Source organism: Mixophyes fleayi, chromosome 3 (assembly GCF_038048845.1).
Source record: "Mixophyes fleayi isolate aMixFle1 chromosome 3, aMixFle1.hap1, whole genome shotgun sequence".
Taxonomy (NCBI): Eukaryota; Metazoa; Chordata; class Amphibia; order Anura; family Limnodynastidae; genus Mixophyes; species Mixophyes fleayi.
In genome coordinates, this window is record NC_134404.1 from 284,758,863 (window position 1) to 284,772,904 (window position 14,042).

The following is a 14,042-nucleotide window of genomic DNA, read 5'->3' on the forward strand; positions in this document are numbered from 1 at the left end:
CAACCTAATACACATTAAGGGCTGCGTGTGTGGCCCTTTAAACAGGGCCACACATTACTCTTAATCTCAGTAATAAGTTTAAACATTACATTTAATCAAAAAAGAGAAACCACGTGGCCTTAAAATAGATCTCAATTGTACTCAAAAACACATTTCAAATTTACTCACATGCCACTCATACCCCCACTCGCCAAAAATCACTTCATTTTTTTTGTATTATTTTGTTATTATTTTATTTTTTTAGATGCTGGGGGAAGAGTAACAGAAGAGGATTTAGAAGATTTGGAAAAGCATTTAAAACGCTTTTATCAATACCCATCCTTTCAAACATTTCACCCACTGGGTAAAGAGACAGGCATCGACATTCTTTTCGATTTGGAAACAACATTTACCGATCCTTTACTATGGAAGAAAGACACACTCAATCAGAAAAAAGAGCAAATGAAATTGGAGGATGTGTTAAACAAACTCCGGAGTCCATGTATTATTGAGGGAGAAGCTGGCAAGGGTAAAACTACAATACTAAGAAGAATTGCTGTTCTATGGGCATCTGGAAAGTGCCAAGCTTTACAAGAGTATAAATTTGTCTTTTTTATTACTTTGCGTAGTACAAGTGAAGAGCTTTATGAAACTCTGTGCGATCAACTTTTTCCTATTACATATAACTGGAACAAAGGGGAGTTCATGCACAAAATATGGAAGCTTGGGCAAAAGGTGTTGTTTTTATTGGATGGTTACGATGAATTCCGTTCTGAGAGGTGCATAGAAATAGATGAACTCATTAAACAAAACTATAAATATGGGAGTACAGTTATTGTAACTACACGAACTGAATCACTTGGAGAAGTAAGACACTGTGGTTCTCTAATTGTTGAAACAAGCGATTTCACAATTGAAGGTGCCAAAACCCTAATTACCAATGTCTTACGGGAAGAAGAAGCTGCAGGCTTGTTGCTTCAATTAGCTGAAACTGATTTCATGAAAAATCTCATTAAGACACCACTATTTCTAGTGATAGCCTGTGCTCTTAGGATGGGGGAAAGTGATTTTCAAATGAACACTGAAACAGCTCTCTTTTGTACATTATATGAATTGATGATTGAAAGAGGCCAAAATCAAATACAAAATACACAAGCAAATGTCATAGAAGAGAATATCCGTCTTTGTGGAGACTTAGCTCTAAAAGGACTTTTTGAACACAGGTATGAATTCCGAAGAGAACATTTGACCAATATCATAGAGGGTATCTTGCTTAAGATAGGGCTGTTAAATAAGTATGGGGCTCAAAAACAAAAACCTGGCTACAGATTTTTTCATACGTCCTTCCAGGAGTACGTAGCTGGAAGAAGACTTTCTCAACTTTTGTCATCTGAGGAAACTTCTGATGTGAAGACGGCAGAAGACTACCTTAGCAAAATGAAAACAGTTTATGATATCACCAGCAGATACAAAAATATGCTGCTATACACATGTGGATCATCCAAAACTGCCACTCGTAAAGTAATCCATCATATCAGGAGTCTGTACAGAGAAGAAATGAATGATCACAGTTCTGACTTTGTGGAGTTCGGCATTAACCTTTTTTTCGAAAGTGCCACTAAAATGGAATTGAGTAATGAATTTGAACCCCTATTTTCTGGCAAAATATTACACATCAATATGCATACTATAGCTTCTCATCATGTTGATTTTTTTGAGTACTTACCGTGCTGTCTAAGTGCTCTGCGTTTGGTCAAATTAGACTTATTCGGCACACATAGCAATAAACTAACTGAAGATAAAGAAAAGAGCAACAACACTGTAGGTGACCAGTTACATACTCAAAAGACATACATTTCTGAAAAGGTTGTCAAGTTATTTTTTGATTGGACTCAAACTCTGCAGACACTGGAGGTCACACTCAAGAACTTTGATCAGTTAAATAGACAGGACATAAAATGCCTTGGAAAGATATGCTGCTGTGCTGAGCGTCTCAGGCTCAATATTAGCTGGAGTAAAGGAATCACTGGGAACCTAAAACGTGTTGTGGAGTATTGCAAAAGAATGCAGGATCTGATTATTGAAAATACCCCACTTAGCATTGAAGATGAGAAACGAATTGTAGAAATGATAAATATGAAGATATTAAGTCTGTCCAATATGGAAACTCATCAACAACCAGGTAACTCTCTAAGAAAAAAAAATATTTTTATTACATGGAGTATAAGTATATAGTTACTTTTGGACAGAGCTATAAACATCGGAGCCAGTTACTATAGTTGTTTCACAACAAATATCCATAAATTACGCTTACATGGTTCTCTTTTAATGAATAGAAACTTTATATGACTACTGTAAGAACAACTGTGTTTTCAGTCTTTATCTCCTACTCAGTTGTTCTGAAGTGGCTATGGACAGAACAATCTGTCAATAATCAGATGAGAACACTCACAGCAGAACAGAATATTCAGGAGATTAGTGTCAATTTTTGGGAGGCAGTAACTTGTCAGATTATGTTGGTGAAAGCAGGGCTACATATTTTGCACAGAACATCTTTTTTTTTTAATTCACAGATCTTAATTTATGCTTTACATAAATCATGACAATGAGGAGACATTGGGACAAAGTGTGTCTAGAAATGCCCTTTCCCAAAGTAGTGCAATTTTAGGGTGTAAAATGCATCCATCGATATTATTGGGATAAGACCCAATCTCGAAGGTGAAGAGATTTCAAGACCTTTTGCACAGATAAAAAGGCCTCCCACAAAGCAGGAAATGCCACTGAAAATGTACCTTTGTTACCCCTCTATCTTATTAAAATAAACCTGTCTCACAAGATGAAATATAATTTCTGCACTTCAATCTCCATTCACACTTAGCAAGAGGTGTGCTTAATCTGTCCAACTCCTCCCATCAGCCAGTGCAAGCTTTTGCTCAGCAATAAATGCCTCCATCGTGGAGCTCAAATCTCTGCACGTCCCAATAAAATAAAGTACATTTGCATAAATCATACTTGCCAACTTTTATTCGTTGGCCCCCGGGAGATCCAGGAGGGAGGTGGGCGTGTGGGGGCAGGCCTCGATGAATCATGTCATTTTTGCCCCTCCTCCTAAGCAACTGTCACAATTTTGGCCAATTACAATGGGGCGGGGGCCACGATGACGCTGTAATCACATCATTAACTAACTTCACTAATGAAGTGGGCTCCATCCAGGAGGTTGCCCTGCTCTCCGGGGATTCCGGTAGGACTCCCAGAAATTTGGGAGTCTCCCAGACATTCTGGGAGAGTAGACAATTAAGCCATAAATGTAGGTGCATGACATTGCAAAACAGCATTTCAGCTGCAGTCTTACTGTTCAGAAATGATCCTTAGTATTTATCACATATTTTAAATAAATTAATAAACATAGTTCGTTAGCATTATCTCTGATTTGACTCTTTCACTTCTCCTGAACCTTCATATATTCTTTCAATGACAAAGGTTTTAAACAGAGCACATGGATTTAGTCATAAACCAAACAATATTAGTTGCAATTAATACATATCTATTTATTTTTAGGCTGTCTGTTAGATGGGTTGTGCAATCTTGTAGAAATTGAAAAGTTTGTTTTGAGCAACATAAGAATGAACGAAAAAGATGTTAAAATCCTGGGTGAGTAGTTGGTTTATAAACCTATACATAACAATATACATTTTTATTTATGAAAATCTGTGGATAACTAATTAAATGATTCTTATTCAGTCATAACCATGCGAAGAGTCCTAATGTTTTAAATTGTATCATAAATGTATAACAAGATGAAAAGTAAGAGTAACCTCATGTAGCATAAAGTCATCATTTCTACTTTGTAAAATGGTAGACCTCCACCAGACACCCACCTATAGTACTGTGTAGTATCCTCCACATTACAATGTAGATATAAAGGCAGGGATGCACTAAGGCGTGGGGGGGGGGTTCCAGTTACCCAGCAACCCCCTTGTTCTAATCATGCAACTTCAACCTTAACTTTACTATAACACATTGTCTGCAGTCTGGGAAACATTTCCATGAGCATCTGCATATACTTTCATGAACATTGGCATCACCAAAATGGCTGCCTTCACTTTTGTCTCTAGTGTATTATTTTTATAGTTTTAAAGCTAGTGCTGTAGTGTTTGTCTGACATAGAAATTACAGAAAGAAATTGATCTGTTATCATCTGCAGTCTGATGTGCAGCACTGGTAAGTAACTGTAACACTAATTTTAATAAGCTTTATTTTAATTGGGTGTGAGAGGAGATTAATATTAGTTTTGTAGAGTAATATTAATTTGTTTTGATGGTCAGATTTATTTAAAAGCCATGCTCACATTAATGTACAGCTTACTTTATGCCTTATTATTTTGATATAACATTTTATTACATTTAAGTACATTTTACTGTTCTAATTCTATCTTTAATATAATATTATAGCACCACTGCCTATTTTCTGTTTTATATGCAATTCTAAATTATTTTGCTATGCTGAATGTATGGACACTATACAGTACCACTTCTCTTTATGTAATTTCTATGCTATAGATATATACACTGCACACTTCTCTTTATGTCATGTTCATGTTGTACATATGGACACGCATAGTACCATTTCTCTTTATGTCATGTTCATGCTGTACATATGGACACTCATAGTACCATTTCTCTTTATGTCATTTTCATGCTGTACATATGGACACTCATAGTACCACTTCTCTTTATGTCATGTTCATGTTGTACATATGGACACTCATAGTACCACTTCTCTTTATGTCATGTTCATGTTGTACATATGGACACTCATAGTACCACTTCTCTTTATGTCATGTTCATGCTGTACATATGGACACTCATAGTACCACTTCTCTTTATGTCATGTTCATGCTGTACATATGGACGCTGCATAGTACCACTTCTCTTTATGTTATGTTCATGCTGTACATATGGACGCTGCATAGTACTACTTCTCTTTATGCAATTTTTCTGCTGTACATACGGACACCGCACAGAACCACTGCTCTTTATGTAATTCTCATAAAGTACATATGGGCGCTTCACAGTACCAGTACTCTTTATAGAGTCTATGCATTAAACTGCGGGCAGCCATTAAAATGGAGAAAACAGCAGTTTTCTCCCTAAAATGGCAATTGCAAAATGTATCAAAGGTTTTTGGCAAGAGAGATCAAAAATTTCTCCTGCCATAACCCACTTACTGTTTCTTAATGCAGTCTCCATAGATTAATATGGGGACTGTGGAGTTCTTCAACGCATAAAGCTTTGAAAAGCTTTCCATTTCACAGAAAGGTAATGCCATCTCAGAATGGTGTTACTTGTCAATTTCTTTGGGATCCAGCTGAAGCCTCTCTGGATTTGCTGGATCCCTTACTGTGGAAGTGGTATGCGCATGTGCATAGCACATCCTCCTTTCAACAGCAGCCCTAGGCCGCTGCTAAATAGGAAAAACAGTTTGCACCAGAGGGGTCACTTTACCGGGGCTCCCATAGTAGCCCCGGCATGATGCATTTCAGAAGTGCTTAAATATGCATCACTGCGATTTGTAGCAAGACATATTTACTGGCACCTTATTATAGTAATACATAGACCCCTATGTCATGTTCATGCTCCACCAAAAGTCTCGGAAGCCTGGCGGAAGCATGTTCTTATTTTTTAACAAAAAAATTGCCTCTCAGTACCTGCTTCTGCACTAGTTGTTATCAGATTACACTTTGCACTCTGTGACTCAACCAAACTTCTTATTTGCAGTCAAACAATTTCACTACAAAAAAGTGCCTCTTGCCTTTTTTTGCAGCAAGTTTGTTTTAGTTTTGTTTGTGCTTGCAAAATAAAGCATTTGGAAACCACACTTTAGAAATCCTGCATTTGTCCCTGGAAGGATAAGGTTTCCAGCATATGCTTAAAAGGGTTTTACACCTTCAGATGGCAAATGTATTGGCTTGTACATGCCTCGGCCATGTATGGTAATACATTACATTTTACATTTTGTAAAAGCTGCAGCAATGCATAAACTGTATAAGCCAATAAACTAACATCTAGCAACTATCATAAAAGTGATCTAAAAGTAGGAATGAGTCAGACTAGTATGTTTTAAAACTGGAAATATGCTAAAGTCTTCCCTTTAAAATTGCAATTAGAGCATTCTTGTTATTCAGGAGGAGAGGTAGACATGACTTGATGAAGCCATTTGAGTCATTAACTGGGTGGGGCAATGTGTATGATGACACTAATTGCATCATCATCATCACGTTCCTCACCCACTATGTGGGAGATTTGTCCGCTCTTCTGAGAGTCCAAGAGGTCTCTAACTAATATTCCTGAACATTCCAGTAAAGTAGGCAACTATGATTTAGAGTAGAGCATAGATCATACTTGCCAACTCTCGGAAACAAGTTTCCGGGAGAGGGGGCGTGACTGGAGGGCGGGAGGGGGCGGGACGAGACCAAACGTGTCATTTTGTACCGCCCCCCCGCGAAAACGTAATTTACGTCGTCAATCACCAAGAATCGCGTCATTTGACGCGATTCTCTGTGAAATCCAGGATGCGGGAGAAATGCCAACGAGCCCGGGAGCCCGGGAGACTGAACCGAATTTCGGGAGTCTCCCGGACATTCCGGGAGAGTTGGCAAGTATGGCATAGATGCACTTGATACAACATGTAAATTCTCATTTGTTAATGAGCTATTACAACTATAATACTAATGGACATTTTATTCTAATTATGATAGAACACACTTGCATTCCTAAACACATATGAGGTGTGTCCAAAAGTCTTCAAAAATTACTGATTTAAACACAAATTTCTAAATTATATTCAAAATGCATCAGCACAACAGCACAACAAAATGTTTAAAATGACTCAAATATTTTTTTTATTATGGCTCTTGAAAAATAAAGCACAGCTTTTGTATCTAGTTGTATTGACATAACTTTTTGAACAACTAACTTTATATTTTTTAAATAAATAAAAACAAATTAGTCATATATATTATACTTTGCATAGCAAAATACATTAAGATTAGGCATAAAACTATATATTAAAGGCATCTCCACTCATCATTTATTTGAATCTCCTCCAATTTATAGTAAGATGACTTGCAGATTGACTCTTTTGCGCATTGTGATGGAAAAAGCAATTTATCAAGTGCAAGTTGCAGGATAGCGATCTGAATGCTACAATCGTCACTTTAAAGTTGTGTTAAAAAACGAAATTCTTTCATAATCCACAGTTAGATTTCACAAAAATATTGTTTCACTTCAATGTTTCACAACACAGATGTGTCACAAGGTTTGAAGCCACTGTAATGAATCCTAATGCATCTCTTCTCAACTTATTTGCAGCGAAAGGCATTTGCTCTTTACATGAGTTAAAAATCCTGAAATTGTGTGATCTACCCAACATTGGGAATTGCATGGAACATATCGTAGAATCAGTCTCACACAACTGTCTCCAAATAACAGAGCTTCATTTAGTTAATTGCTGTTTGACCACAAATGCACTGAGATCTCTTTGTAAGTACTGCAGCTGTTTCTTTACTATCCTAGAAATTTAATTAATATCCCTAGACACCATGTATTGTTAATTAGAAAATGTTAAGCTCACTCAAATTTATCACGCTTGACAAAATATAGTGAACATTTGAAAGGTATGTTGAATCGTGAGTTAGAAAGAATGGTAGCTGTGCTGTTTCACATGGCTGTTCCAACTGTTCATGGTATTGTGTCCCCATGGTTCACTCATCATTTAACCCAGGTACCCTAATTATTATTAGTTATGTGTTATGCTTTTGATCTGTTAAAAAAATACAGATTTTTCTTTGCTTGAATAAATATATACAAATTTGGTAGGTATAGAGAGTCTACTAACCAGCCAGCATATACTGTAGTATACAACTATGCTATAGTATACTCAGCGGGCATAGCAGGTGTGCAGAAGTGTGATAGACTAAGTGAGTGCGATGTCTTCAGGGGTTGAGGGATATATCTGCGTTAGTGAGACCACAAGAACTGTTTGTTAGTCTAACAGACCTGCTGAACGCAGCTCTGTGCACACAGACTTCCAAAGCCTAAACAGCCTCTCTAGTACCTCCTAGAGAAATTATAGCATGGATATATTATTTTATAACCAAAGATTTCCTAAACTGCTATTTGAAGTTTTCATGCTGTGTGATGTGCAATGCATCAAAGACCAATCCACACATCAAACAATATTATAGTTAAAACTCCAGATATCAAACTGCAGTTTTTGAGTCCAGACAAACATAGAAAAATAGAGGCATATTCAATTGTTGGCGTTACAGCTAAAAGTAACGTGTCCCGCGCACTATTACCGTCATTACGGTAATAGTGCGCGTAAATACCGGTATTACGGTACTTTTCTCGATGGATTTCAACTGATATCCATGCTTACTATTACCGTAATACCAGTAATAGTTTTTCTGCGGCGGAAACCATGGACAATTGAATATGCCCCATAGAATCAGGACAAGTGAATAATACCTGGACTACTTTAGTATTTTAGGGTGGGCCATGCTAACTGATTTTGCTCAAATTGCCTGCGGTTTAAGCAATGTGCCTATCAGAATGGGCAAAGACAACTTTTCTTCTCCCCTGGGCAAAGTTGTTAGAATGGAGTCTATATAATAAGTAAATTTTCAATTAATTTAATTAAATTAGGCAGATTTGTCCTCCCTCTAAATGAGCTGCTATAACAATAGGATAAAGCGAGTAATTACACCACCTACCTTCTCCTACCCCTCTTACCCATTTTTGTTGAAATAAATTCTTTTATAAATTTTTATTATTAGGTGTTATTTTTTGAAATTGTTCAATATTATTTTTTTAAATAAACATAATGAAATTTCTGTGGTGTCCATTGAATAATGCTACTCAATTCTGTGCCTTACAATATCTATATGGTACAGTATATGGTATATTCAGACTAATTTGAGCCCTGGCACTTTCTCATATATCTTATTCAGCAATGTGAGTGTTTATGTTAACTGGAAATAATAATAGTAATATTATTATTATTAATAATAATAATAATAATAATAATAATAATAATAATAATAATATACTTATTTTCTTCAGATGTTTTTACTAACCCAACTTCTGATTATTACTTCAACAGCGGGCAATCTGGAAAAACTTAGTAACCTTGAGATACTTGATTTGTCTGATAACTATTTGGAAGATGATGGGGAACAGTCAGTGAAAGAATTGGGTAAATATGTATGTTCATAGAGATTATCATATATAAAAAAAATACAAAGATGCTAAAATACATTTGCTTTCAGGTCGCGCTTTGACACATTTGCCAGCACTTTCCACTCTTTTGCTACCTGGGGGCACTGATGTTAAATGTTGCCTAGAAGACTTGATGTGTCAACTTAAGAAAATTCCAAAACTGTCCAAGCTAGCTTTCAGAAGGTGGAACATGACAGATGATGACATGATACAATTAGGTAAGGAGAATTGCAACTTTGATTTACCCTGTTTTTAGTTAATAGTTGGGCCAGACACATTTTTAACATTGCTTCGACCTTATATTTCCCTATAAAGGGAGCCCCCAAGACTCTTCCATCATGTCCTGATATTAGATCAGGTGTGCAAATAGATTGGCAAGGGATTCAGTTAAGAAATTAAATAACCAGTGCTTTTTTGTCATAGAACTCACCGGACCTGAGTTCTGGCACCTTTTTTCGACGGATTTTCCAAAATTTTAAAAGTAACTTTTGAACATTTCATGTTTGGTCCACATGGACTTGAATCGCCCTGTCGAGCATAGCAGGCCGGCGGAAAAATCATTAAAACGGTGCATGCGGGCTGCTTGTGTGTCGAGTCCGATGCATGCGTACATCGTCCGCGGTGGTTGTGATCGCACTGCCTGGCTTGTGGCGCTGCTCAGCTTGTGATTGGTCGTGTGGTCACACGCTGAGTGCTTACTGCAGGCGGCGACCGTTATGTTTCGTTACACAACTGATGTGTGTGGGTGTGTATACAGTGATTGACTACATGATGTGAGTTCCGCCACCTTTTTTCTTACAAAAAAAGCACTGTAAATAACAATATTGGGCATGCCACTGGAAGGAACATAGGTAAAATGAAGGAATAAGTTCTTATTCCTCTTGTTTAATCACATGGGAAGCAAATATGAAAGGAAAACTATGGATACTGCTTTGGAGGGGTGTACATCAGCCAGAATCTACGTTTAACAATTTTTTGTGCAATTCGCTAGAACTATATATACCTGGATTTCCACATGAAATGAATCTATATCTCATTTTTCACAGTCCCAATGCATCATAACATACATCTATGGTTAGTGAGTAAATGTGTTAAAATATTTCCTGAAATTATTCTAAGTTGGTTAGTGCTATGATCTGGAATGTGATGTCACCTTATATGGAGATATGTTTGTCAACATATGAATACTTACACTGAACATAGCTTTGCTGCAGAATTTGCGTAATAAATATGTACCTTCATTCCTCACATTTACAGGTACTTACTTTACGGAGGATTTTATAACACTTACATTTCTGGACCTCTCATATAATCATGCAGAAAGTGATGGCTGGATTTCTTTAATTGATGCTCTACAGAACCTAAAGAACCTGAAACATTTCAATCTTAGCACAGAGAAAATATTTAACCCAATAGGTGATGTTGTGCAGACTCTGTGTCGTGTAGTGGAGATGTTACCATGTTTATCTTCCCTGCAACTGAACAACTGGGATCTGGATAATATTGACCTGGGTAAAATGAAAAATGTAAAATTAATCTGCACTAAAGGAGACACATATGAGCACTTTTTTCAAGTTCAGAAAACTTAACAGAAACTAAGATCTGTCAGTTTTAATGAAAACTGTACCACGAATAGCAATGCTATTTAGTTTACCATTTGGACACCTTTCCTTGAAAAATCACCATTATTGTATTTCAAACTTGGATGCAGTTTTTGATGCCTATGGTAAAAGGTACATGTAATTATTTGAGATTTGTTTTGTAGATTATTATTGTTTTAGCAACAAATTGTCAATCAATTACAAATTAATCAATTATAAATTAGAAATCAATCTAAGGGGGGTATTCAATTGTCAGCAAGTTTTTTTTTTCGACCGCGTTAAGTCATTTTAACGCAGTTTTTTATCATTTTTCGAGTGAGTTAACTTTACCCGCAATTCAGTTCCATTTTAAACGCTACGTTTTTTTTTTTTTCAAGAAATGGTCCTCTCACGCTCCAGTAGAAGGTCTATTGAAAGTATAGAGTGTGCGAGAGGCAGCCTCGTTAAAAGCTATTCAATTGTTTTTTAACGCGGTGGGTAAAACAGGAAAATATGCTGTTTTATCTCGCACCTCCATGGGGTGTGTTAAAAATAAAAAACCTCTGAAAAGTATTTGAAATCATGTAATAATGTGGAAAAAAGTTACATTTATGTTTATCACTAATGCCTAACTTGTGTAAGTTGATTTTCTTGTGAAAAAATAAGAAAGTTAAAAAAACATAAAAAAAATAAAAAAATAAAATCACTAATTAATTATATTTATGTATGTTTTTGGTACAAATATAAATGTAGTAATGTATTTTGACATGGTATAGATGATTGTATGGTAAAAAATAGTTCAATAAAAAAATATGCTAAAGAAAGTACTGTAATATAGATATTAGCAATATGTATCAATGTGTATTGCAATCTAATGTATGCAAAACCAATTTTTTGTGTTATACATGACCGCGTTAAAACTCCCCTTCACTCCCCTAAAATCTCGCAAACACAATTTTTAACGCGTTGGGGCAGCGTTCCCTCTTTTTCAATTGAATTGCACGAGTTTTCAGGCTACGCTAACTCAAAACGGTCGCTATTGCCATCAAAAACCCGCGTGAGATTTTTATTTTTTTTACGCGGCGGGGAAAAAAAAAACTCGCTAACAATTGAATACCCCCCTAAGATGGACAAACGGGAAACTTCAAAAAGCATTTATTTAAATCAGTTTGCTTATTTTGAGTCAAAAAGAAAAAAAACTGTCTAGAGTCTGATACTGTTACTTGCTTGTGAATCCAGCGACATTTGACACTAGTCAGATGGGCCTAAATTTGTCAAGGAACATTTTTTTTTTTTTTTTTAAAACATCTGTTTATTAACGGTCAGATAACATAACACATAGATGATCCAATACATTTTACAACATGTAGTGTGCAAAAGTTGAAGAGCTCTCCATGAGCCGGAGAGGACAGAAATCAGATACTTTTAAAGATATGGGAAAAAGGAAGACCAGTAGTTTTCATGAATTAATAAAGAAACAGAGAAAGAAAAGGAAGAAATAAAGAAAGAAAGAAAGAAAGAAAGAAAGAAGGAGAAAAAATAAAAAATGAAAGGAAAAAAAGATATCAGACTAGAATCCTATGCTAAGAGAAGGGTAAGAGAAAGAGAGGAGAAAAGAAGTAGGGAAAAGAAGAATATAGGTAAGAGGGTGGTGCAGCAGGAACCACCCCAGGAGAAAGCGGGTTAGGAAGTTGGATTGGAAGGGGGGAGGGTGAGAGGAGGGTGTGAACTAAGTAAAGTAGGAGTGGTAGTGGAAATAGGACACCCAGGGATCCCAGACTTTGTTAAAGGTTTTGGAGGAGTTACGTATAATGCTGGTCATGTACTCCATGCGGTGAGTTTGCCATATCCTGTTAGTCACAGCGTTGAGAGAGGGGGGAGCAATCTGCCTCCATTCAATGTCAATTTGGCACGTGGCAGCAGAAATAATGTGGCGAGCTAGTTTATTTTGATGTTTAGTGGCTGAGGGGAACCCAAGGGGTAGGGGAGGGAGATTTGAATCACAGATTCTATCAGGGATTTAACCTCGTGCCAAAAAGGGATCAATTTTTGACAGTGCCTCCATATCTGTAGAAAAGAGCCTATGCCAGAGCATAAACTCCAACATCTGTCGGAGGAATCAGGTAATATCTTATGGAGGCGGGTAGGGACGTAGTACCAGCAAAAGAGGAGTTTATATATGTTTTCTTTTATTTGGACATAAATTGAACTAGAGGCCGCATTGTCCCGTATTTCCAACCAATCCTCGTCGTCAAGGGAGTAACCCCGATCACATCCCATGCCATTTTGTGAGGGTCACTAGGAGGAGCAGAAGGGTAGGTCAGTTCGCAGTAGATAGTAGAGATGAGACCTGACATTGATGCATGGCACAGACACAATGTCTCAATGTTGGTAAGCAGACAAGAGGCAATACGAGAGAATGGAGATGGCAAATTTGTAAGTATTGATAAAAGTTCTGTGTAGGCAGACCAAATTTCGCTTGAATGTCGGCAAATTGGGGAAATAATGCGCTGCGGGTGATGTCATTTAAGAACTGTATCCCTCGAGTGCGCCAGGGAGAAAACGAGGCATGGAGAAGGCCTGGAGGGAACTCTGGAGAGTTGAAAAGGGGGACTAATGGGGAGGGATGTGGGGAGATACCATGCAGCCTGGAAGATGAGACCCATATAGCCAGGGAAAGGGAAACTGTGGGATGAGTCAGGGCTTTTTTGGGACGACGAGCCCTTGGGAGCCACAGAAGGGAAGCAGGTGTGAGCATTCCCAGACCCTCAGCCTCAAGAGTTACCCAGACCCTAGCAGATGTAGGACCGTTCCATAGGACACATTGAGCGTGTTGGGACGAAAAGTAGTATCTTTTGAAGTTTGGAATACCGAGACCTCCACCCTGCGAGGACCTCTGTAGAGCTCTAAGTCTCATACGTGGACATCTGCCTGCACAAATAAATTTAAATTCCTTGTGCTGAAGAAATTTGAATACATATGGAAGAATGCGAATGGGAAGGGTTTGGAAAAGGTATAATAGTCTATGAAGTATATATTTATTTTGACAGCATTAATGCGGCTTATCCAGGAGATTAACTGATGAGACAAAGTGTTCAAATCTGTGTTTATTCGGGATAGGATATGGGGAAATGTGACTTGGAAGAGGTGGGAGAGATTTTTGGTCAGGAAGACGCCCAGATATTTTATTTTGTGTCAGTGCCAG

The 14,042-nt window shown here is 37.2% G+C and overlaps 1 protein-coding gene across 2 annotated transcripts in view; it reads left to right on the forward strand.

Moving 5' to 3' along the window:
- The window catches only part of NLRC4 (NLR family CARD domain containing 4), a 29,849-nt gene extending 17,482 nt beyond the window's left edge, over positions 1–12,367 (forward strand). For both annotated transcript variants that reach the window (XM_075203723.1, XM_075203724.1), the window contains 6 exons: positions 245–2,161; positions 3,538–3,630; positions 7,350–7,520; positions 9,142–9,234; positions 9,308–9,475; positions 10,515–12,367. In XM_075203723.1, the coding sequence (XP_075059824.1) occupies positions 245–2,161; positions 3,538–3,630; positions 7,350–7,520; positions 9,142–9,234; positions 9,308–9,475; positions 10,515–10,846 (2,774 nt within the window). In that variant the 3' untranslated portion in view covers positions 10,847–12,367. The remainder of the gene's footprint in view (positions 1–244; positions 2,162–3,537; positions 3,631–7,349; positions 7,521–9,141; positions 9,235–9,307; positions 9,476–10,514) is intronic.
- Positions 12,368–14,042: the final 1,675 nt, after the last annotated feature.